Source organism: Spinacia oleracea, chromosome 3 (genome assembly GCF_020520425.1).
Source record: "Spinacia oleracea cultivar Varoflay chromosome 3, BTI_SOV_V1, whole genome shotgun sequence".
NCBI lineage: Eukaryota > Viridiplantae > Streptophyta > Magnoliopsida > Caryophyllales > Amaranthaceae > Spinacia > Spinacia oleracea.
In genome coordinates this window covers 3,528,625-3,553,051 of record NC_079489.1, presented here as the reverse complement: position 1 = coordinate 3,553,051, position 24,427 = coordinate 3,528,625, and the positions used below count along the sequence as shown (strand labels likewise).

Genomic DNA, 24,427 nt, shown 5'->3' with positions numbered 1-24,427 from the left:
AAAAAATACGTGAGAACTACTAACTGAGATCTTCGTGGATCCATATTTTTTGGTGTCAATATCACCGTGAATCCGTGACATCATTGCATCTTGTCTTAAAACGTTAACGTTGATTGTTGGGAATTCATGAAAATATGACCATTGTGGTGTTTGGTGGTTGATGTGAATTTATGTAAGGAATAAAATATGAAATTTACAAAGTTACCCTTATCAGCAACTCTCCATCTCCATCTCCATCTCCTATCCAATTAATGACAATTTAGTCTTTTTATCCCATATCAATTCCCATCCAATAATACCATCCCCCTAGGTATTATTTTCATGTAAAATACAAGTTTTTATTTCCAATCCCATTTTATAATCTGAATCCCACATAACAAACATGGAAGTACGTAGAAAATGAGATTGAAACTCCCATTTCCATCCTCCATTTCCATAATGAAAATTGATTTTGGCACGCCATCTTGTGAGTAGAGCACAAAAAACTGTATCGACAATGAGTGTGTCAAAATCATTTTTGTGTACTACTACGTACTTCGCTTTATACTCCAAATATAGTACTCGTATAGTAGTATAGCTAATTTTGTCAAAATCTTAAGTTACAAGTACAGAGTAGAAATTAAGACACGATATACAATCTCGCCTACATCATTATTTTTTATTTTTTATTTTTTATTTTTAATGTTGCGATTTGTGAAGATATGATTAGGGTGCAATTTCTCCAAATCAACATTTGACGCTGCGGAGTGCGGACTACGACTAGTAGTACGAACACAATCGGAATTGGAAGCAATAAATTGCTCCCAATCCATTCCGATTCCCATTTCCCCATCTCAAAATCATCACACACAATCTTCTTCTTCATCGAACAAGAGGAAAGGATTCCGACCAAATTCAAGCTTCCCCAGAAAATCAAACGAACTCCGAATCGGAGATACCGAGAAACGATTCAATCCATCGTAGGTAAATGTTCTGTTACTTTGTTTCTTTGAGTCAATTCTCACACCGTTGACTTCTGAGCTCTAGAAATTTGTTGGGGGAGTGGGGGATTTTGATTTGAGGTTGAGATTTCAGATCTCTAAGTGTTTGGAAATGTGAAATTGTAAGATTTGGAATTCTGTAGAAATTTCTCATGAAAAATGGGTTTGTTGAATTCATTTTATAAGATTCCTCTTGATTCAATGGTTTTGAAATCAAATTTCAACTAACAGCTCAAATATCTGTTTGAGGAGGGGTGTAATTCGTGTTTAATCGCTGTTCCAATTGTTATTGCATCTTAAAATGTGCAGATTTCTCTTGTTGTGAATTTGTTTCTGTCTATATCATGATGTTAGCTGATTGTGATTAACTCTTGTTTCAGCTGTTTGTGGTAAACTCTTGTTTTAGCTTTGTGATAAACCCTTGCTATTGGTAATGTTGATTGATACTAGAATAATTATCGGTTGTCTCCTCGATCATAAACAGATTAGTGTCCTGGTAAAAAAAACCCACTGAGTAGACTATATAGAGTTGAAGCTGGGAGTTGGGCTCCCATAATTTTAGATGTACTTCCTCCGTCCCTAAAAGATTGCCCCATTGCAAAAGTGTTGGGTTACACTTTGAAAAGTTTGACCATGAATTCTCATTAGCCTATGAGAAATAATATAGTCACGTGGGTCTTGTTAGATCGTTTCAATATATATAATTTGGGAATATCAATGTTTTATAATTTTTACGTTTGAAGAATTAGAGATATTTACGTTTTAAGTCGTGTCTTGGAGACGGTGTGGGGCTATCTTTTAGGGACGAAGAGAGTATTCAATTACTCATCCAAGTCATATGTTGGCCATTGTTTCCGAGTGAGGCTCATAGTAGCTTCATTACGGCCAGTGGCGGATCCAGAATCAGCAGTGGCATTGTGTTAGCATTTTGGTTTGCAAAATAAGCTATTGAGGCAGCAGTCCTTGTTACTACATACATACTCTTTCTGTTACTTTTGATCGGTCTTTTGGTGTTGTATTCATTTATAATCTTTGCTGGTGCTTCAGTTTAAATGATAGATTTTTATTTGTATACGTTTTTGCAGGGATAAGGGTTTCATATAAGTTTCCTCTTATCAAGTAGAGATGGCAGCTTCGGAAGAGAATAGTTCACTGTTTCCTATATTTATTTTGACTATGATGGCACTCCCTTTAGTGCCTTATACAATTTCAAAACTGTGTCGTTTTGCAAAGAAGAAGGCGAAAAGCTTACATTGTCAATGTGCCGTATGCTCCCGCTCTGGAAAATACCATAAATCACTATTCAAAAGGGTTTGTGTCTTTGTGATCACTGTGTTTGTCCATAATATATTGTTGTTGCTATTTCAGTTTTTTATTTTACTTGCTGTTCATTAAATCATTTGCTTGATTTTGTTCATGATGTGCAGGTTTCAAACTTCTCCACTTGTAGTAACATGACACTTGTGTTGCTGTGGGTCATTATGGCCTTCTTGATTTATTACATAAAGAATATGAGCGCTGAGGTATGTATATTTGCAAGAGGAATCTATTGATTGTTCGGCTAAAATAGAGATCTCCCTATGGGTGCTGAACTTTTTTTATCGTGAAACAGGTTTCCCCTAAATTTACTGTCTTTTGCTTGGTATTCAGGTTCAAGTGTTTGAGCCATTCAACATTCTTGGGTTGGAACCTGGAGCTTCTGATTCAGAAATTAAAAAGGCTTATAGGAAACTTTCCATTCTGTACCATCCTGATAAAAATCCAGATCCTGGTAGATGCTGTTTGTGCAGATGCTACTTTACTTTTTCTTGTTGATGTATTTGCCTACCAATTCCTAACGTGCTGGTGTATTTTGTTTTCTTTGCAGAGGCTAACAAGTATTTTGTGGAGTTTATTTCAAAAGCTTACCAGGCCTTGACTGATCCCATTTCCCGCGAGAATTATGAAAAGTATGGTCATCCAGATGGGAGACAGGTACATTCTCTTATTCTGTTTAAAAGTATGTTGTTTTTATCATCAATTTTGTGAGATCATGTCTTTCTCCGCCAGTCAGCCAGGTATATATTGAGCATCTCACTGCAGTTATTGTCTTGAATGTCGGCAGGGATTCCAAATGGGAATTGCTCTCCCCCAGTTCCTATTAAATATTGAAGGTGCATCTGGCGGGATACTGTTAATTTGGATTGTTGGAATCTGTATCTTGTTGCCGTTGGTCATAGCTGTTGTCTATCTCTCAAGGTCATCCAAGTACTCAGGGAACTATGTCATGCATCAGACTCTTTTGACTTATTATCACTTGATGAAACCATCGCTTGCCCCGACGTAAGCTTTTATCTGGTCTTTAAAAGTTTTATATAGTATACCTTTTACTATCAGTGCTTCCATTGTTTCATTTGTACATCATGTCTTAACTTAGCATTAGCAACACAAACCGATGTTATTTTTGCCATAGATGGGGGTTTGGAAGTTCCCGACATGCACAGTTTTATACTTTTATCCCTTGCTAGTCTAATTGATAGGAAGACTGCCCATAACAAACTTGCAATAAAGTTGTTTTCTTAAGAAAAACACTCTTTCTGCTCTGCAATTTTTTTTTTATGGATTTCCAGAGTGTTTGCATGCTTTCAAATGCAATTTGCGTCAACATGTTAATACCAGATTGTTGGAAAGAAGTTGAAACAAAACTTGTATTTACATTTCTAAAGCCATTAATATGAAGGATTAGTTAGTTTCTTCACAGGTGGGTTTTATTAGATTAGTTTTTTTTTTTTTTTTGGTTTGGGGATGGGGAGAGTTTCTTTTCTTTTCTTTTCTTTTCTTCACATAGTTTCTTTTCTATAATAAAAATCATTAGAGAAAACATCTTAGAAACATAGTGATGGATGGTGGGGGTGAATCTGGTGATAGCAGACCAGTACTAGTAGTAGTTACTAGTTAGTGAGAAGAAGAAGAGACAAATTTTAGGTTAAACGGGGGAAAACGGGTAGATGTTTAGTTACAAAAAGTACGCAAAAAAGCACAAGCTAAAGACACAAAGTGACCATTTTATAGTCTTATAGATGAGAAGGGAATGGAGGGGAAGTAAGAGGAGTCACAACCTCCCTAACCATAGACCTAGGATTTGAAAGCTTGCTTCTTACCACCAATACACATACACCTATCAAGGGTCATGACTTGTAAACTTTAGCTGGTCAAATCTTGTCTAGGCACTTTCATTCTTCACTTACGCCTTACTGTCCCTCAAAATGATATTCGCCATCCCCGGCATACCATCCAGTTGAGATACCATTTGATTCTGACTCTTAACACCATTGCTTACCTCTGAACTTGAATTTCTATGTTTGATTTTCTGTTTATGTTGTGCTTTTATCCAGCAAAGTTTTGGATGTGTTTATCAAAGCAGCTGAATACATGGAAATTCCAGTCCGGAGAGTTGATGATGAACCACTTCACAAACTCTTGCTGTTAGTCAGGAGTGAGTTGAATCTGGACAGCAAAAACATAAAACAAGAGCAAGCTAAATTTTTGAAGCAGCATCCACCACTAGTTAAGGTACTTTTGGTATCTAATTTTCAAATTATTAGGTGTGAATTTTAAGAATGAAGAGTTGACTGCTTACATATCAAATTTCTTTTATGGTAGACACAATTGTTGATTCAAGCCCATTTAACTCGGGAAACAGCAGACCTACCTCCAACACTTAATGGTGATCTGAAACGTGTCCTGGAACTTGCACCTCGTCTACTTGAGGAGTTGATGAAGGTAATATAAAATTTCCAATGTTCTTCTAGCACTTAACGAATGAAATTGCGACTGCATGCCATGAACCATTGATATGTTTGACAACTAACATCCTGAAACCTGAGGATTTGAGTATTAACAGCCTACATTCTTCTGAACCATTGATGACGTAGAATCATTGATGAGTGCTCCTTTTATTTCTTTCTATGGCCTATCATTCTTAGAAAGGATTCCAATATATGCTGATGGTAACCTTTGACTTTGGCAACAAAGTGACTTGTACTGCAAAACTTGGAGTTGTTTTAGAGAATTCCTGCCATCCTAATATTTAAACCCTTGTAAAAATTACACTTTTCTGGGGAGTATTGATTAATGAGCCCACTTTGTTCTAAATATTTAATAGTTCAGAAAAGTTGTCTTTTTCTTTCGTTATCTCAATTCTGGTTTAACATAGAATTGTCTTTCTAGAAATGGTACAAAAAGCTACCAAATTCAATATGCTAATAAACCCCTTTTGGAAGGGGGTAATTTAAAACTAATGTCAAAGTTGGGATCAGTGTTACCTGGTTCTCTAGTATGAGATTGGGTACGGGTTCGCAATTCGCTACCTAATTTGCTAAATTAGACCAAAATTATACCATTTTGATGTTGTAATTCGCTTTTTCGGTTCGCGGTTCGTGGGCTGATTGGAGAATTAGGTAACACTGGTTGGGATAAAAGTAGCCTTATTTATGCGAGTGCTCAATTAAGGTAGTGATTACAAAGTTCTTAATCTAGTGCCAACTCAATAATAATCAAGTTGCTCAGGGCATGAAGTTTATAAAGGATTTCCTTACTAATTTTGGAAGTGGACTAAGTTTTTAGGATGGAAGGAGTAGTAGATTGATCATACATGCATACATGTTCAACTAAGCTGCTTCTTTCCAGATTAAACTCATGTCTGTCATCTATTGCTGGCTCAGATCACAAATTTACAATCCTGAATATTTCATGATTGCTATGCCTGTCTCATTTAGTCCTTTTTTGGGTTAATATTTCTTACGTTTCTGCAAATGTTTTCTCTTGTTTAGTTAATATTTCATATTCTGATGCAGATGGCTCTAATACCACGCACGGCTCAAGGTCATGGGTGGCTTAGGCCGGCAATTGGGGTTGTCGAGCTTTCTCAGTGTGTGATTCAGGTACTGCAATACTTAGACTTTTTGATGTTGTTTCAATGTCATGTTAATATGTTATAGTAGTATTAGTCTTCCACACCTAACTTGCCATAGTTCGAACCTTGCACGAATTATAGTATCTATCAAGGTAGTGTTATACGTGGTAATTTGATTAATCTGACCCGTCCGATCTATTGATTGCTTCTATATTTTGGTCTCTGTCATGATCATGTTTGATTCTGAGCTAGGCCTTTGTTGACCTAGCTTGGGTACAAGTGTTACTCCTGGTCTGCATATCTGGATTTAGAATACAGATGCAGATAGATGGAATTCAGGAGCTGAGTAAAGCTTCAAGGACATAGGATCAACACTCCCTCATGTTATATTCTCATTATCCAATTTCGAAGCATGTGTAGATTGAATACTGAGCCAAAATATTTTGTATATTATTTATTTCCTCCTACTCTAGATAGGGCCTGCTAAGGGTTAAAGCTCAAGGGATAAAAACATGCCCTTGCTACCTACCATGCATAGCTCCTCGGCAGTGAGATCACTGAGATATGGTCACAAAGTTTTAAATCATGGTCTTGACACTTGATGGTAGAAGGCACAAACTCCTACTTAACCACACCACATAGATTTCTGTGTCAAGATTCTGCCTAATTATTATGCAACACTTTTTGTACTTTTCTGAGATTCAGTAGCAGAAGGTGCAATATGAGTTTTGAAAGGTAGAATGATATGTCTAGTTTACACTAGCCAATTTAGCTACCTTACTTTGAAAACCGAAATCTTTGAGAATTTATCAAACACATAAGGACTGGTGGCTAAATAAAACTGGATGGAGAATGTGTCTGCAATAAGCATCAGCTGTTAATCATACATAGAAGATAGAACATAAGAAAGCCAAGTGTATAATTTGATAGAGTTTGATTGAGGGAAAAAAAATGCATGACCGAGGACTGTATTTGTTCCAATTCTCAGCTTAATATAATTTAAGATACACTGCCACTTGTCTTTCATCCAAATTCCTAGTTATGAGCATTGTACGTTGATCTGTTAGGAGACTGACATTTCTTGTGGATATCGGAATTCTGTTGTTCTGTAGGTTTCCTTTTTTTTTCTCAAGTGTTGTTCCGTTGTTACCTTTTGTTCTATTTCCTTTGTGCTGTGAAAACTATGCGGGTTCTGATTTATCCACGGTGAACCTTTTGTGCAGGCTGTTCCTTTAAGCGCTAAAAAGGCTGGAGGCGGGTCAACTGAAGGCATTGCACCTTTTTTGCAGCTGCCACATTTTAGCGAGGCTGTTACCAAAAAGATTGCACGCAAGGTCTGTGGGACATACAAGTTCATATCTTTATCATGTTTGTAGTTGTCAATATTTATGAAATCTTAACTTCTCTTAAAATCTGTAATTTCAATAACCTACTTCTCAAAGATTTTATGTGTTAGGATATGAAAATGATAGATCTAGCCTGAGAAGTTGTGAGCACTGGTTGGCTGGACACAACTTTTAACCTGACTAATGTAGAGAATCCACTAAATCGAGTGTTAAGAATTGGCTCTATAGAGACGTTTTCTTAGTAGTACCAAGAGTTGTGAAATATGTATTTTGTGCATGTGAGTGGGAAGATTGGGTGGTGCATGTCACAGATATCGTTCAATACATTACAAAAGAGGCAATACATAGGTTGTTAACTTGGGCAATAGCAATAGAATAAACTTCAATGAGGTTTGTTTCCATGCCACATCATCATTTTACAAACCTTGATTGTAATGAACCTTCTACCAACAATTGACAAACCAATACAAAGGTTTATAATGTGGGACCCTATATCATTCATCTCATTTAAAACCAAACAAAAAAAATTAAAATTAAAATGTTTTGCATACATGGCAAAAACAAACCACTTACTTTTTAGTAACCTTTGGTTTTATAACTTTTTCCAACAATAGTGAGGTTTATCTACAAACCTTTAAATTGCAACACAAACCTCTTATTACTATTTACCTCTTTATTCTGCTGCTATTATATGGAGACCTGATCCATTCTTTTTACTCTATATATCTGCAGAAAGTGAGGTCCTTTGAGGAGCTTCGAGAAATGACTGAACAAGAGCGCGCAGAGCTTCTTTCCCAAGTAGCTGGTTTTTCTGCCACTGAAGTCGAAGATGTGGAGAGGGTACTTGAAATAATGCCGTCCCTATCCATGGAAGCCAAGTGTGAAACCGAAGGTGAAGAGGGTATACAAGAAGGTGACATTGTTACAGTTCAAGCTTGGGTTAAACTTCAACGCCCTAATGGTTTAATCGGTGCTCTTCCTCACGCCCCTTACTATCCGTACCACAAAGATGAAAACTTCTGGTTCCTACTTGCAGACCAGAACTCTAACAATGTCTGGTTTTCCCAAAAGGTTAACTTCATGGACGAGGCTACGGCTATAACTACCGCTTCGAAAGCAATTGAAGAAATGATGGAAGTTTCAGGTGCAAGTGCGAAAGAAATCAGTGCAGCTGTCAGGGAAGCTGTTGCGAAAGTAAAAGGTGGGTCCCGCTTGGTTATGGGTAAGTTTCAGGCATCAGGAGAAGGGAATTACAGTATGACATGTTACTGTTTATGTGATTCTTGGATTGGTTGTGATACAAAAACAAGTTTGAAGGTGAAGATTCTGAAGAGGACTAGGGCTGGAACTAGGGGTGGTGTTATTACAGAAGAGGGGCCGTTAATGGAGGATGGCGGTGAAGAAGAAGAAGAGGTCGAAGATGAAGAATATGATGAGGATTATGAGAGTGAGTATAGTGAGGATGAAAAAGATGATCAGGAAACAAAAAAGAAGGGGGTTACTGCAAATGGTGATGTTCATAGGAAGAGTACACAGTCAAGTTCTGAAGAAGAAGGTACTGAATCAGAGGATGAGTAGAAACACAGTTTTTTCATAATTTTGTTTAACTAGAATAATAAAACTTCTATATTAAGTAGAGGTTTTCCTTTTTAGTGTAATGCAAAAAAAAATTACAAAATTTTAGATGCTTTGATGAATTTTACATTTTTGATAGTGACCAATTTTATACTACTACATAAGTTTCTATTGGATTGCAAGTCATGTTTGGAAGGTCTCTATATATCTTTTTGATTCCAGGTAAAAGCTGGAAGTTGGATGCACCTTTGTTTCCCAGCAAGGCGCCTAATAAGCTAATGCATTTGACTAGTTGAGCAAAGAAATTCTTATCAAAGGTGGTGTACAATATTATCAGAGTAAAAATCAACTTAAAATGTTTAAAAATTATCATGTTATAATGTAAAAGTTATACTTCGTATATTTTTTGGTGATAAAATATTTCATTTTAATAAAAATTATTCTTTCAAAATCACTAATTGATGTATAAAGCTAACCATTTAACCCTTTAAAATGTTTATCCATCAAATATTTTCATAATATAAAAATTAATCAAAACATGTTAAAAGTTAAAAAAAAAAACTGGATAAAAGTTATCATGATGTACAATAAGTTTATTTGTTTGCAAGACCTTTTGAGTCGGATTTACTAAAGAAGGCAATTGATACTCATATGAAAGTATGAAACTGCATTCATTTCCAAATGTGCAGTTATTTTTGCACTATGAGACTACATATCTTTTCTATATCAGATTTAGCCATACTGCATAATATAACATGATATCTGTACTATATTACAACATCAGTTAACTACTTCTATTCCATAAATTTGGTAGAATTATCCTCTTCATCCTGTAATCCATCTGGTTGCACATCATGTTCGTTGTCACTATCATTAGACTCTCCTTGCTCATTCAAGTCGTCAACATCATTTTCATCAGAGGAGTCATCAGACTGCTTAGTTCGAACTTTGACACGTTTTCCCTTGATGTACCGAAATTCCCACTTAGGTGGCGGATATTTCTGGTTCAGCTTTTCGTATTTGTCCATCATTCCAAGCTTCCGGAACACAGCTCCAACATTTTTAACAATTGAAGTGGTTGGCCGAAGACCCAACTCTTCCATATCAGCAAAAACCTAAAAATAACACGAGTCACACTCTCATACAATCGATGAACAAAACTGGAACTGCAATGCACACTTAAACAAGAGATCTATCAAGTATCATTCCATGACACTGGAAATTCAAGCATTGTGCAATTGTTTCAAACACTGCAAAACTGCAGGATTGCAAAACTGCAGGATTGCTCTAAGTGATGTTGCTGTTGTGTTATACTATATCAAACTGTTCGAGGAATCAAAGTCTTCATTGTTTTCCTAAAATAATGCTCATTGGACAAGTAACTCTGTGCGGCAAAAAGATGGTAGACTTGTAATTTCAGGTCCCAAACTATGCAATCCACCAAATATGAGACTAAAAAAAGCTTCTACATCCCTCTAGTCACTAGCACTTTCTACATGCATGTGGATTGCATAAAACAGGTACATTTAAAGAGATTACATGCCAAAACAGTGATTGCAATTTTGGATATCCTTCGTATATTCTATACGCACCTTAACTCCACAATCGAAGAGTTAGACAAGAATCACCAGCAAGCGGAAATAATTCATCAACATATAGCCTGTGTTATAACTCTGTTATGGAGTAGTATACATCACTACATGTTATTTACATCAGTCACTCAGTTGGTCCGTTTTTCTAATCCTGCATCGCATAGTGAATCAAGATACTGGAAGCTAAGAATCACAAATAGTTTTTGGAGATAACCTCAGTTACATACTTACATGAGCATTTCATATACAATAGCTACAACCACATTTAACCTAGATAGTTTTTGCCTATATATTCCTGTTACAGTAGGCAATACCATTCAACAAGCAATAACACGTGATTACCAAGGATAAAGAACAGCTCATTTGGTATGATAGCTTTTTATTATTCGGAGTTCCTTGATGCCGGGTGATGTATACACCGAATACTTAACTTCCCACCTTGTTTACCAAAGAAAATTTGGGAAACCTTGGTCTGGGTGGCAGGGTGTGGGCGGGCTGACTGTGGGCTTCGGCCTTGCCCACGTGCCGTGGCCTAACGGGTCGGGTCCATCCTGGCCCACTCTGCATCGGACGGGGATGAAAAGTTCAAAACAGGACCAGGCCCACGGGATGTCGCGCCGGGCCCGTTCGGGCCATCGTGCCTAAGCCTAGTTTTACTAAATTTAGCGTGCCTTGTCGTCCTTTTTCTAAAAAAATACAGCACAGGCCCGGCCCAGGGCCTACGACTTCATGCTCAGGCCGGCCCGGCCCACGGTCATCTTTTGTGTGTGTGTGGGGGGGGGGGGGGGGAAGGGGGGTGGAGGCAATGGAATGACAGTATATGGAAGACAAGATAGCTGGATAGGACTTACATCAAACATCTTGTCATGCATCTCTCTGGTATAGTAAATCCCAATCATCTTGTCAAAGAACATGCGAGGTGTGCTTTCCAGATGCTCGGAAAATAATCTCGTCCACAACTCTTCAGCCTCCTCAAGTCTATCCTCCTCCCCTAATGCGTTCATTAACATAAAATAGCTTCCCATTGTTCTTCCTTGACCTTTGCTTAACATCCATTTGGTCACCTACATTTACAAGTAATCAGCTTGTTCAAATGATAAATTTCCTCACATTAATCAAAATGATCTTCTATACTGCTTGTTACCTGAATTATTCTCTTCCATTCCTTTTCATTCTCTAATGTCTTCAATGCTTTCTTTACAGTGATGAGAGGAAATTCCAAGTCCCACGCTATGAACGAATCAAGTGCCCCATATACTTCTTCTTTAACATTTGACAATTCCTTTATCTGTAGTAAATAAACTTTATACCATTATTTCAAAGCAGCAAAAGTAGAAAACCAGAACAAACAAAGAGATGATCCAGTTGAAGAGCCCCTTTTATGACTTCCAGAAAATCTAGCTTTCTTTATCAGTTATGTTATATTACAGGATACTCTTTAAGAAAGTCAGTTTTAATTCATCCGAAGTGATTTACTAAGACCTGAAGTTCTTTCATGTGAAACTAAAACATCCAAACCAGATAAAGTTAGTCTCTCCAAACTTGAGAAACTTCGCAAGGGTAGGATTTCAGTTACATGTATCGTATCCACACCCTATATCCCCATAACCATAGAGGATATTCAAAAAAAAAAAAAAAATTAAGGTAACCTAGCTCTAGGCGCACCCCCTCACATTTTTAGAGGATGTTTTAGTTACTCCCATCACAGATTTTGCATTAACTGTTATGCGGTGTCTATTCACAATATGGAAGTAAGGGGGCAATATCCTACTATCATTATACATTTGATTCGAAGAATTAAATACGAACCTAATCCAAATTCTCATTCCTGAATCTAATACCGGATAAATCCTGCACACGACAGGCATGGGCTAAAAAAATAGTGGATTAAATCCCACATATACATCCTATATTCTTCCTCATTGCTTATCATTCAGAGACCACTACATTTCCTCTACTATCCTAGTTGCTCACCATCCTTTACAAAAGTTGAATAATAGGTAGACATTTGTAAGAAAAGCAATACAAGGTACTACTTAAACCATTACAAACTCGAAAGACATATATGAAATTGCCATCTTTAGAAGCAACAGTAAAGTCCAAAACCACAATAACTCATAAATTTCAATCAACAATCAACTATACCTTCCTCTCGTGGATGCCTACTAGCTTAGTTGGTTAAAGTAGTGGGTGTTGTGCATTGGTACTAAGACCTCGGATCAAATATCGTCTACATCATTTCCCTTTGTAGCTCACCCTACCCCTACCCCCAACACAGACACACAAATTGATTGACAATCCCAAAAAGTTATGGCATAATTGTGTAAATTAAGACAATAGCAAATAGCAATTCAACAAAACAACAAGAGAAAAGTAACCTTACACAATCAACAAGCTTTCTGGATTTGGATATTGTCCCAATTTTCTTCTGGGTCTTCCATACCCGAGGATATCTGGGTCTAGGACCTTTTAACCCACATACCTGCCAAACCAAGAAATCCAACAAAACCCATCAAATTTCCACCAAAATAAGAAGTAAAAACGATAGCTTGAATGCAAAATTACAAGTAGCAAACTTACAACCACATATCTTGAGCTGTAATTTCTGGAAAGATGAATAGATTCCAAACTAGGGGTAATATTTTGAGGTGGGTATCTCAAACTAAGCATGTTTGTACAGAAAGTAGGGTTGAAAATTGGTGGTATTACAACGTATGCCTTGTTGAAGGGTGTGAGTTTCAGCGACATTTATGCTCAAAATTCACAATTTAACCAACAGTTTAATCACCCATTTGAGGGATTTTGAAGGAGAAGAAGAAATTCTCCAACTTTGCAAGGAGGAAGACAACAATACAGTGTAAATACAGAAAAACAATAAATTTTGGTGTTAATAGGGAGAAATCTGGAATAAGAGAAGAAATTGCAGAGGGGTTTTTGAGAACTTTGGATAATGTAAATATGTAATTGCAGAGGGGCTTTTGAGAACAGGCCAGGGAAACTCGAATGTTTCTTGCTGATTTGCTACGTGCGCTAAAACTATGCACAACCTTCTTGTGTTTTGTTTGAGGGGTTGGCTAAATCAAATTTGTGCGCAAGTCGGCAAAGTTCTTTTGAGCTAAACTAAACTGAATTGAATTAAATTAAACTCAACGCTTCTGAACTGAATTAAATTGAACTCAACGCTTCTGAATTGAACTAAATTGAACTCAACGCTCCTGAATTGAACTAAATTAAACACAACGCTTCTGAACTGAACTAAATTGAACAAAAAAACAAGCCTTGAAACTGAAATTAAGCCAAAAAGAACAAGGCCGGCCTAACTTTATTGTGTCGTTGCCGGTTAGTATTAGTATTTTACTCATGGTACTGATATAATAATGCACTCATTTGTTTATACCAATTAGACTTAGAAGTACTTGTGGCTCATTCGCACTAAAAGCCAATTAGATTTAGTACTAATAGATGATTTACTTTCAAAATGGACACAAGTCATTTGGGTTTAGGTTTCTTGTTGTTCAATAAAATATTTTTCAAGAAAGATCGCACATAGATATTGTGTTAATTTAGAAATGTACGACAAAATCACACATTGATCGATGTTATATAGGTTTTGATTATGCATAATGCATGTCACTTTCATTTTTGAGTTACTCCTTTGGGGCTACGTGTTATTTTCATTTTTCTACTTACATTATACAAAGTGCTAATTAAGACAGCCCTACACTTTTGAGGTGATTTAAATGTTCAATGCCAGTTATTTGTATGAAGATTTTTCTTTCTTAGTTCTACTTGATTTGCTAGTAAATATTCACACCTTGACATAAAATAGTCTAAACTCTTCCCATTTCCATCTGTCATAAAATAGTATAAACACATCATTTTTTATGATTCAACTAATTATACCTAGTAATAACACTGTAACTATATACTCTACCCACTGTCTCCAACCATGTTCACTTTTATATGAAAATAAAATAGCTAAGAAAATCACAACTACCCTCCTATAAAAAATTACATAAAAATTGTTGAATGACTCTTTTTATTTTAACAAGCTCTTGATGACACATTTCTAACAAAAAAACGAATATGGTTAATTATATCGTGGAGCATATTTAACCTGAAATACAAATATGCAATAGACATTATAAAGATGAAGTGTTTTTTGTATTTTTTGTATATTATAGGTAAGAAGATAGAATATTCCAAGAAAAATCCTTCATAGAAAAACAAATTTTAATGGCAAGGAAAGAGTGATATTTTGCACACTTCACTATCTAGGGTTTTGTTGGATGACAAAGAGGAGCCCTATCATGATTGTGGCCAATTAGAGTGAACCCATGTACCTACGTGGACACATTCAATAGGACTAAATTATTATCTACGTGGAAAATCATTATATAAGATATTTTCTAAAATAATAATAATAGGAAAATACCAAAAAAATAAGCAAAAATAAAGCATCTTCCATTTCATCATCCTCCAAAATCCGGCAACGGCCAAGAACAATCTGCAAAAGAAAGCAAGCCATTTCTCATCTCTAATCTTCATTCTCTCTCCTCACTCCCCACACTGCTTTCTCTCTCTACAATTCTTATTCAATTTTGAAATGATGTTGATAGATTCAACAATGGCTGTTCATTTACACTCATCTTCCACCCTAGCTTGTAATTTCTTAATTTTTCTGGGAAAAAACAAAGAAAGTTCTGAGCTTTTTCTAATTGATTGTAATTTTCACGTGTTATTAACTTATTATCTCATAATTATTAACTGGGGTTCCCTTTTTTTCTAATTGGTTTCAGGTTGCCGTTCAATTTGGAGCTCTGATGATGCCACGGGGGTCAAAGTTGCTGTTCCCTGGTAATTTTAACTGAACCCCATTTAATTTGAGCTTATGGGTATTTAAGTGAATCATTGTTAACACAGTATTCTTTTGATTTGTGAAATTTTGCAAAAAAAGTTCATGAATTTAAACATGGGATTTTGCAGGAATAAAGTAAAGAAATTGAGGAAAAACTTTGATAGTTTTTTGAATAAAAGGAATGATCCAAGGAAAAGCAGAATTCAAGCATCTGGAAAGTATTTGGGGTCAGGGTCTGATCAGTTAGGGGAGAATGGCAAGTCTAAGTATCATCCATATGAAGATATTTCGGATTCCGAATCAACTGCAGTTGAAGAGGGTCAACTTACTGCTTCTGAAACTTGCAGAACCATCATTGAGGTATAAACAATGTTAGTTCTACTCTTAATTTAAGAAATATTCTATGGAGGTTTATTTAAATGTAAATTTGGATCATTGGGATGTCTAAAGAAGATGTAGTATTTTAGCTTATGTTAAAGGAATTATAGAATATTGACTCTGAACCATCCAATGCCCTTAGACTTTAGCCACTACTACGATGTCTTCCATGTTTGACCGTTAGGACTTACTGGTTATCTTTATGTGATGAATCACGTTCCTTTAATGTAGGTATTGATAAAGTTAGCCTAATTAATTCTACATAATCTGATAATCCCTTTGCTACAATTTGTTAGTCTAGTCATGGTCACCTACTACAATTGGCTAATTGCATTTAGCTCGAGACATTAAGGAGTCTGATTCTCCAATTGAGTTTTATGAAGTTCCATCATTTTGTTGTGAAAGCTTGACCATTAGTGGAAAGGTGAGTATTAAAGACCTCCCATATTATAACCCTTGTGACTTGAGTAATATCCTTTCACTTGGAAGAGAAGTTGTGACCTTTTTAAAATGATTGTCACTTCCAAATGTCCCAAAACTTAATCTTGGTCCTCTTCTTATGATCTAACTTCAATTCTCCCTAAAGTGGGAAGGATTCCCTCACATGATGCCACCAAATGATGAACTATAGTCTCATTGTCAGTTGAATGACTTCTCATGGTAGGTCATGAAGGTAATTGAGAATAAAAGGGTATAATTTGGAGTCATTATTTTTATTGTTAACTTTAATCTAGGGGCAAGGGAAAAATTGAGCATGTAGGTGGCTCGTGGTTCGTTCTCATGAGTCACGAGGAATCCCTAAGGAACCTTTCCTTGACATTGCTTTTAGTTTCCTCCCTTGATCCCCAATATGATATTAACATGGCTTTGGCATGGGAACCAATCTATTTATGAATTTGGCACTTAAGATAATATTGAACACCTCCCATTCTTCTTTGTATGGTGATTAAAAAGTAACTTATTTACTTTCTAGCAGGCTCAAGTATTCTGAATTGATATACCCTTGAAATTTTTAATTTTTTTGGTAAGTACACTCTTGAATTTTGACAACCTTTTGGAACTCAGTGCGTTAGGACTTCTTGTCTGAAATTAGGCTGAAGCAATCCATAGATTAGTGAATAACTTAAATTGACTGCTATGCATAAATATGAGTACTATATTATGGAAACCGGCGTAACCTCATGTTTCTAAAGGCACTGAGGATATGAGGTGTTTGGGTATCTCTGTCTACTCTATGTTGGTTATTAATGGAAATAGCTTTTGTCGATTTCTCGATTTGTAGTATTATCTTCGGTGTTGGAGGATATTGAGAAAGACAAGCATTCCGGAGGTCCTCTTGCCAATTATGTTAAAGGGGAAAAAGTGGGTAAACATGCTTGAATGAAGGAAACATTAACAGTATGTTGTGATGAGCAAACAATTGCCTTTGTGTGGGGGGGGGGGGGGGTGAAAATATGGCTTTTTTAGAAAGCATGGATACAATGATCTAACTTCACATGTGGTGTTGGGACTGTAGATGGTAAATAAAGGTTTAAAGATGTTAGGATTGTTTGTAAACAACTCGTCTTCTTTGTTTTTTCCTCATTAGTTCAGCTGATGAATATACTTCTTTTCTTATAAAAGAAAAAGATTGAGGTGTACAACGTGGTTATTGGGTTATAAAGATTTTAAGACTATATGGCTTGTGCTTTGCGAGATGTGGTATTGTATATAGCCTAAATGACCAATATGATCGGCTTTGCTAAGGTGTCAAGGAGATGTCCATACATTTTTCTATCTTGGTTGGGCTTTTCCACTGATATTTGGGTCAGTATTATTTCTAGTCATGTAAAGATTTCACATGGGTATATTATTATAGCCTTTGAAATGTGCTTTTTCAAAGCGGTTAGTTTCATCAATTGTACAAATGACCTATATGGACTATGGAGTCCATGGACCATAGGGGACTCTTGAACCATAAACAGTCATATTTTGAGATTTGGCTTCTTTCGAGGAGAGCACATGACTTATGGCCTTCGCTAGAGATCACCTATCTTGATTAAAATGTCAATGATGTTAGAAGCATACGTTATGCAGCCTCATGGTATTCGTCTCTTATTTTGAAGTTATTTTGTTGGCTCCCTAAAAGGTTTTCATACTTTCACTAGAACTCATAGCCTTCAAAGTTCAAACTAAGATTTGAAAATTATATTCGGGTCTAATGCCACCTATGGTCCATGTGGCTAATATTGATCATAAGAGATGTGAGAAGCGAGGAGGTTATTTAGGTGCCGGAGTAATATAACTTTAAAGTAAGAGAGGGTTACGGAATTTGTCATGGATGGCTATTTTTCGGTCGAGTGTGATCAGTAATCCTAGTTGCTTTCCTCCTATTTCTGTACGATTTTTCGTTGAATTTTGGCAGGAACTCAATAATTTGAGTTATAGGCTTTATCCTTGAAAATTGTATTTTTCTAGGTAAGCTGAGTCAAATAGGTCTTTGAGCTCTAAGCCTCCAATTAGCCACAGGGTTGCTTGGGAACAAAGGAGACCTCTCACTATTTTCTTCTGTGGATTTTGAGGGTACACCAAATATTTCCTGCAGGCATGACTTTTATTCTTTGGGCTCGGGCTTGTAGTTTACCTGATTTCTGAAGGGTAATTGGGGTTATTGATTTCACAAAATGTTCGTTATGTTGCTTGGGAGGGGATTATATACCTTGGAGCCTTAGTTAAGCTGCAGAATTTGAGTGGAAGAAAAAGTATTTACCCCCCAGAAAATCTGAAACCAGTCTTCCTTTGTTCTAATTTCTTGCTTGAAGTCAAATAATAAAAATGTCTCTGAACTGAATTTAATGTAGATGTGTCTGGTCTAGTGAAGGGTTTGAATTATTTTTAAGGTTCCGAAGAGGCTGTAATTCCCAAATTCATCTACATAAAAGGTTGTAAGTGACAAGTTTGTCTAAATTAAATCCATGGGTCCTTAGTTATCTTTTTCTGCTGATTTTCTGGTCTTATACTGTCAGGTGAACAGCAAAGCAACTCTGATGTTTTCTGGTATGATTGACGACGAAGTTCATGAGAACATTTTCTGGCCAGATCTGCCTTACCTTACTGACGAACATGGAAGTGAGTTGGTATTGTTGTTAAACTACTGTTGTTTACTTATTGTATATAAGCTTCAATCTCCTTATTTACTCCGAAGTTTCACATATGTGGCCTGTTCTCAGATGTATACTTCCAGATGAACAATGATGAAGACATTTTGCAATCCCTGACTTCTGACAACAACTATGTGGTAAGAATTTTTTTCTAGAGGAACATAAAACGTGACGGTAGCGGTAGGGGGGGCATTGTAATCTTTACATGTATTGCATATTTTTCTTGAAATTAATGTGGATTCAGAAGCAATGTTCAGTATTACCTCAGTTTTCCTAAGTTCTACTCACTTTCCGTTTTAATCTAGCATACAGGACTAATATCAGGTGGATTCATGAGTTGATTTTTCTTTTTTCCTTTCAATTTTTGCCTAAAGTGATTAAGACTCATGTGTGTTCTTCTAACGCTTGATAACTCATTGCTACTTTAGTTTGTGCAGAAAGTCAGAGACTTCATCTGGCTCCATGCTTTATTTTTATTTTATTTTCCCTCACTTCTTCATGTTTTTGGTTAGTTAGACTTATGGTTTCTTTTACGCAGCATGTCATCATTGGTCTGGATACCAAGGAAGTATTGGGTGAGATGGAGTTGTCAGGTCCAGCTTCAATTGATTTTGGTATTGAAGAAATTGAAGAGGAAGATAGTGATTTTGATGAAGATGGGGAGGAGGGTGAAGATGACGACGACGACGATGAGTTTGACGGGGTGAGAAATATAGGCTTCATGTTTGGTTTGAGTTCTATTTCTCTGAACATCATCTGTTTCTGGCAACATGACATTCCTCTTTCATTTGATCTGTTTTTTTTGAAGGATTGGGTTGATATTCTTGATGTTGCAGAGGATCTTGTTGATTCTGATGAATCTTTGGGAGACTGGGCAAAATTAGAAACGATGCGTTCTTCCCATCCAATGTATTTTGCAAAAAGGATTTCTGAGGTTCTCAACCTTTATTTTGTTATGCATGAATTTTATATTTTCATGACTATGCCTGACAGTTTTATGTTACTGATGTTCTCAAGATGTCCATAACTGATTATTTCGTAATGTTTTACTACTTTACTAGTAAGATTGACTCTGATGATTACTTTGAGTTGAAAGCAAGACTTGGCACATCTATCTATTACATTATACTAAAACACACACAAGGAGTGACACGTGTCACTCCCGAGTGAAAAACTTTCCCACCAAAACTTTTTTTTTTATTATTTATTTCAATCAACTTTTATGGAACATATTCATTATTTGACTAAAATTTTATCTTTCCCTATTTATTTGATGTTCAATATAAATTTTCAACTGTAGTTAATTTTATTTCTCAAAAATAATATTTGTAAAATCATAAAATATATCTTAACTTTATTAATCTTTAGAAAATCTGCAAGATCATACTCCGTAGTCCGTACTACTTTATTATTGAACAATTATTTTACAAAAAAATGGTAAAATATATTTTTTGGAATATCCGTGCATGCACGGGATCTAATCTAGTTGTCAATATTGTTTCGTCTTAACAAGCCTTTTTATGGTGCAGGTTACTTCTGATAATCCTATAGATTTTATGGTACAGCCTCCAGCTGGTTTGGCTATACAAGGCCTTTTGAGACCTGCCTTTATTGAAGAACGATCTGTAATTAAGAAACACAGGTTGATTAAACCAGATAAAGATGCTGATGTCAACAATGGTGAAAAGGCTACTAATAATAGCAAGGTAAAAAATGTTGGTTTGGTTAACGGACACGCTCATGGGTCGGCTTCTTCTGAAGATAATTCTGAGCAGAATGGGGATTTGGAAAAGGATATTGTCTTGTCAAGTGGGACTGCGTTCTATAAGTTGGAGATGGTTAAGATTCAGCTTATTTCGGCCTATGGAAATCAGGTATTGTTTCATGTTTCTAAGACTATCTGAATGGTAAAACCGTAAAAGGGTCATTGATTTGTCGCACAATCCTCCGTAAAAAAATCTGGGAGCAGAAAATTCATGCTAGTTCTTAGTATTATACAGTGATTCTTTATAATTAGAGAAGCCAACTAGATTTTGTTACTCCTCCTTTTCCCTCAAAAGTCCCAAAAAAGGTGTTATTTTCTGCTTTCCTCTCTCAACAGTAAAACAATTCCTCCTTTTAAGAAAAATGCAAAGTGAGTTTACATTTTTCATTATGCCTTGGTGATATAGATGCTATTTTCCCTTGACTTGATTCAGATTTCTAGAGAATACGCCTTTGTGCTAATTTACAGTCATTGAGGAGTGGTGTAGTTTGATGGCCATTTTAGTTTGTCCACTATAAACCGATATCTAAAGGTCAAAGAAAAGTGGATCCTTGATTACTCCCTCCGTCCCTTAATACTCGCCCCGCTTTCCTTGTTGAGTCGCCTCTTAATACTCGCCCCGTTTCTATAAATGGCATACATTTACTAATATTGTATCATTTCTCACTTAACTATGGACCCACATATATTTCTTACTTCCTTAAAAGAACATTATAAAATTAAATCCCCACCCACCCTACCCCATCTCAACCTCTTTATTTGACAATTTTCTCACTAACTATATTAAAAAAAATACCCCACTATCAACTATCACCTAATTAATAAGTCAATTAAAATATCTAAAACTATGTGCCCCGGTCAAACTGGGTTGAGTATTAAGGGACGGGGAGAGTTGTAGAAATGAACATAGGACTTGTGATCTTTAGTTTAAAGGTCTTAAAGGCCTCTTAAATAAGGTAGTCATTTAACTACAATAAATATTCTATTCAATAGTTGGTTGCACCATTTTGTCTTTTACTACTATTCACCTTCCCTAATGTAATGCAGGAGTATTATACTACCTCATTTTCTAAATAGTTGCACCATTTTGTTTTTAACTCTATTCACTTATCTTACCTTGACCATTATCGGCTACTAATAAATAAAAACATATATTATGACTAATATGTAATATGTTGTTGGGTTTGTTTCGGTGTCTAAGTACGTCAGCTTTATATAATTTTGACTAATATGTAATATTGATAGTCAACGTTGTGCATTGGCAAGCGTGAAAATCAAAATGGTACAACTATTTTGAAATGGAGGATGTTTAGCTAGCCATGAACCTAAATCTGAAGCCATTTCATAGCGCCTCCATTTAACATGCCCGTCATGCGTTATCTTCACCTTGTTCTTATTGCTTATTAGATTAGACTAGAAAAATCAGATCTCACCAGACCATACCAGAAAAAGCAAAAAACACTAACGGACAGCGAGGAAAAATCCAGACCAATCAGACCAGAAACTAGAAAAATCAAACAAGACGAAGAGAACAAATCCGAAGTGTTTGTATGAATTATCAGTGGTAGATAGTTAGGGCTTTCCCTAAACAAGAGCCGGAAATAGGTGTATGATTAGCTGACTCCTTTGCCTAGAATCAATGTTCATATCCAATTCAAGCGCTGGAGATGTGTTTACCACAAGTGTCGCAAATAAGATGGAAGAGTATTAGCAAAGATTTATACCCTAGTTTTTTTTTTTGTTTTTTTTTTCTCTTCTAGTTTTACATACTCCCTCTCAAACGCAGCCATTAAAAAGAGCAGTTTATTAAATATCTTTATCACTGTCGAATTACTCTCTTCTTGTTCTGAAATATGCTGATGAAAAAATTGAATTGCACAATGTAACAGACTGAAGTTGAGGTTGAAGATTACAAGAAAGCACACTCTGACGCAATCGCTCATTCAGCCGCCAAAATTATATCTCGTATAAGTGCTGCAGGAGAAAAGACCACCAATGCTCTTAAATCCCTGTGCTGGAGGAGTAAGGGTCTTCAAGTTGAGGTGAAACATTTTGCTAACTTTCTTCTAATTATTGCTGTAAGTGCAATTAATGCACAAACCACAAGTCATTAAAGGTAACAATGATCAGTAGTCACAGGTGTTCTTGGAAAGTAACCTAAGTTTGCTACCTACATCAAGTTCACATCATTAAACCTTAAAAATAAAAGTAACTAAGATTATGTGACAAATAGCTGATAGAAGCATAGAACAGTTGAGCGTTCTTTTGCTTTCGCCTTCTACAGTTCCCTAACGAATTCCCCCTTATTCTCTGTTAGGAAACCTTTCCAATATAGATTTGAGTAGTTGGTGTAAACATTATTCATGCATCCTTATTTTTGCTATCACTGTTCTGACTTTGTCTGAAAGTATATTATTTGAACTTATCTGAACTTATTTTGTCTGAAATAAACTTATTTGTGTGTATAAATGTATGAAAAAAACTTATTTTTTCTTAACCTATATTAACTGAACTTAACTGAACTTATTTTGCCTGAAATAAGTTGAAATAAGTCAAAAAAGCCGAACAGAACAGAGCCTAATTCTCTGATCTAATGACATCCTCGCGAGTCGTCAAGATGTGCTGATTGTTTTTGATTTAAACTTTCTTACTATTAGGATTTGGATGTCTTAAGGCTGCTGAAATTTGCTTCTTTCGTCTTACTTGATCCTACACTTATTTTTCTTAATTTTTTAATTTTTAATTTTTTCATTTATTGTTGTTGCAGGAGGCATCACTTATTGGTGTAGATTCTCGTGGTTTCGACTTAAGAGTTTGCTCAGGAACGCAAGTACAAACATTACGGTTTGCATTCATTTCTCAGGTACTTATTTTCCTTTAATTCTAACAAAAACAATCTTTTCAAAAAGTTATGAGATGCTGTTCTTACTCCCATCATATTTCACTTGCAGGCCTCTTCAGAATATAGTGCTGAGAGACAACTCAACGATTTATTATTCCCTAGAACCAATCAGAAGGCGCAAAAAGTAAAACAAACCCGAAGAAAAGAAATCTGAAGTTAAAAATGGGTAGTAATTATTCAAACTTTCCCTTTGAAATCTTCAGTTTCATGCTGGATTCCGCAGGTAAGTTTCTGATGTATTCCTAACTGTGAAGATGATCCATCCTTGTTGCAAAAGTTGTTTAATTTGCTCTACAACTAGCTCGAAATATGTACAGCCCATTTTTCTTCAACATTTGCTAAAAGTGCGCAAATTTGTCAGTTTACAGCAAATTAGTTGATTGTTTTATGCTAAAAGTGCGCAAATTTGTCATCAGTTGTAGATCAGTAGAGAGAATGAGGGAAGGAGGATGCTAAAAGGTTCTTTTTTTCTTTTTCTTTTTTTTTTTTTTTTTTTTTTTTTTTTTTTTTTTTTTTTTTTTTTATCGTACTTTCATCCCCTCGACAAATTGAGTAAAGAGACGGGGGATGTGTACATAAGCATCTAAAATTAAGTAGGGATGAGGTTCAATTATAAAGTTCACTTATAAATCTCATTGTATGTAATGTTGGTTATTGTTGACAGTAGTTTCATCTTTGGAAGTAGAAGTTCTGAGATCGTTGTTTCTGGTGTATTTTTGCAGAAAGAACAGGTTTTGGTAATGGAAACTGATATTTGAACAGGTTTTGTTGGATTTCTGATTTTCTATGAAAATATTACTTTTACATCTTCGCGATATTGGAAAGATGTGTTTACCTTTACCAGTATCACAGTATGCAATTATGCATTTCTTATATCTATTGCTGGAATTGAGAAGCTAGCAGTGTTGATTGCAATTGTACACGGGCTTGTCATTTACTTCATATTAGGAGTAAGCCCTAACGAAATTAAATGATAGAAATGCTGCCACCAGGATGC

The 24,427-nt window shown here is 35.8% G+C and overlaps 3 protein-coding genes across 3 annotated transcripts; 2 read left to right on the top strand and 1 right to left on the bottom strand.

Moving 5' to 3' along the window:
* The first annotated feature begins 701 nt into the window (after positions 1-701).
* LOC110784091 (dnaJ protein ERDJ2A-like) lies at positions 702-8,977 on the top strand. The gene is made up of 11 exons (XM_021988496.2): positions 702-963; positions 2,066-2,291; positions 2,408-2,503; positions 2,631-2,751; positions 2,848-2,954; positions 3,085-3,302; positions 4,355-4,532; positions 4,623-4,742; positions 5,816-5,902; positions 7,098-7,208; positions 7,953-8,977. Exons 2-11 carry the CDS (start codon positions 2,106-2,108, stop codon positions 8,796-8,798), a joined length of 2,070 nt encoding a protein of 689 aa, XP_021844188.1. The 5' UTR covers positions 702-963; positions 2,066-2,105; the 3' UTR covers positions 8,799-8,977.
* A 465-nt stretch (positions 8,978-9,442) lies between these two features.
* Positions 9,443-13,432, bottom strand: LOC110784092 (pentatricopeptide repeat-containing protein At4g21190). The gene is made up of 5 exons (XM_021988497.2): positions 12,968-13,432; positions 12,771-12,869; positions 11,532-11,675; positions 11,239-11,451; positions 9,443-9,910 (listed from the first exon to the last, which is right to left on the bottom strand). The coding sequence occupies exons 1-5, from the start codon at positions 13,133-13,135 to the stop codon at positions 9,590-9,592; spliced, it is 945 nt and encodes a 314-aa protein (XP_021844189.1). The 5' UTR covers positions 13,136-13,432; the 3' UTR covers positions 9,443-9,589.
* Positions 13,433-14,827: 1,395 nt separating this feature from the next.
* LOC110784093 (uncharacterized protein At3g49140) lies at positions 14,828-24,203 on the top strand. The gene is made up of 11 exons (XM_021988498.2): positions 14,828-15,051; positions 15,187-15,244; positions 15,374-15,605; positions 18,629-18,731; positions 18,833-18,900; positions 19,302-19,466; positions 19,572-19,697; positions 20,293-20,637; positions 22,418-22,570; positions 23,296-23,391; positions 23,480-24,203. Exons 1-11 carry the CDS (start codon positions 14,994-14,996, stop codon positions 23,582-23,584), a joined length of 1,509 nt encoding a protein of 502 aa, XP_021844190.1. The 5' UTR covers positions 14,828-14,993; the 3' UTR covers positions 23,585-24,203.
* Positions 24,204-24,427: the final 224 nt, after the last annotated feature.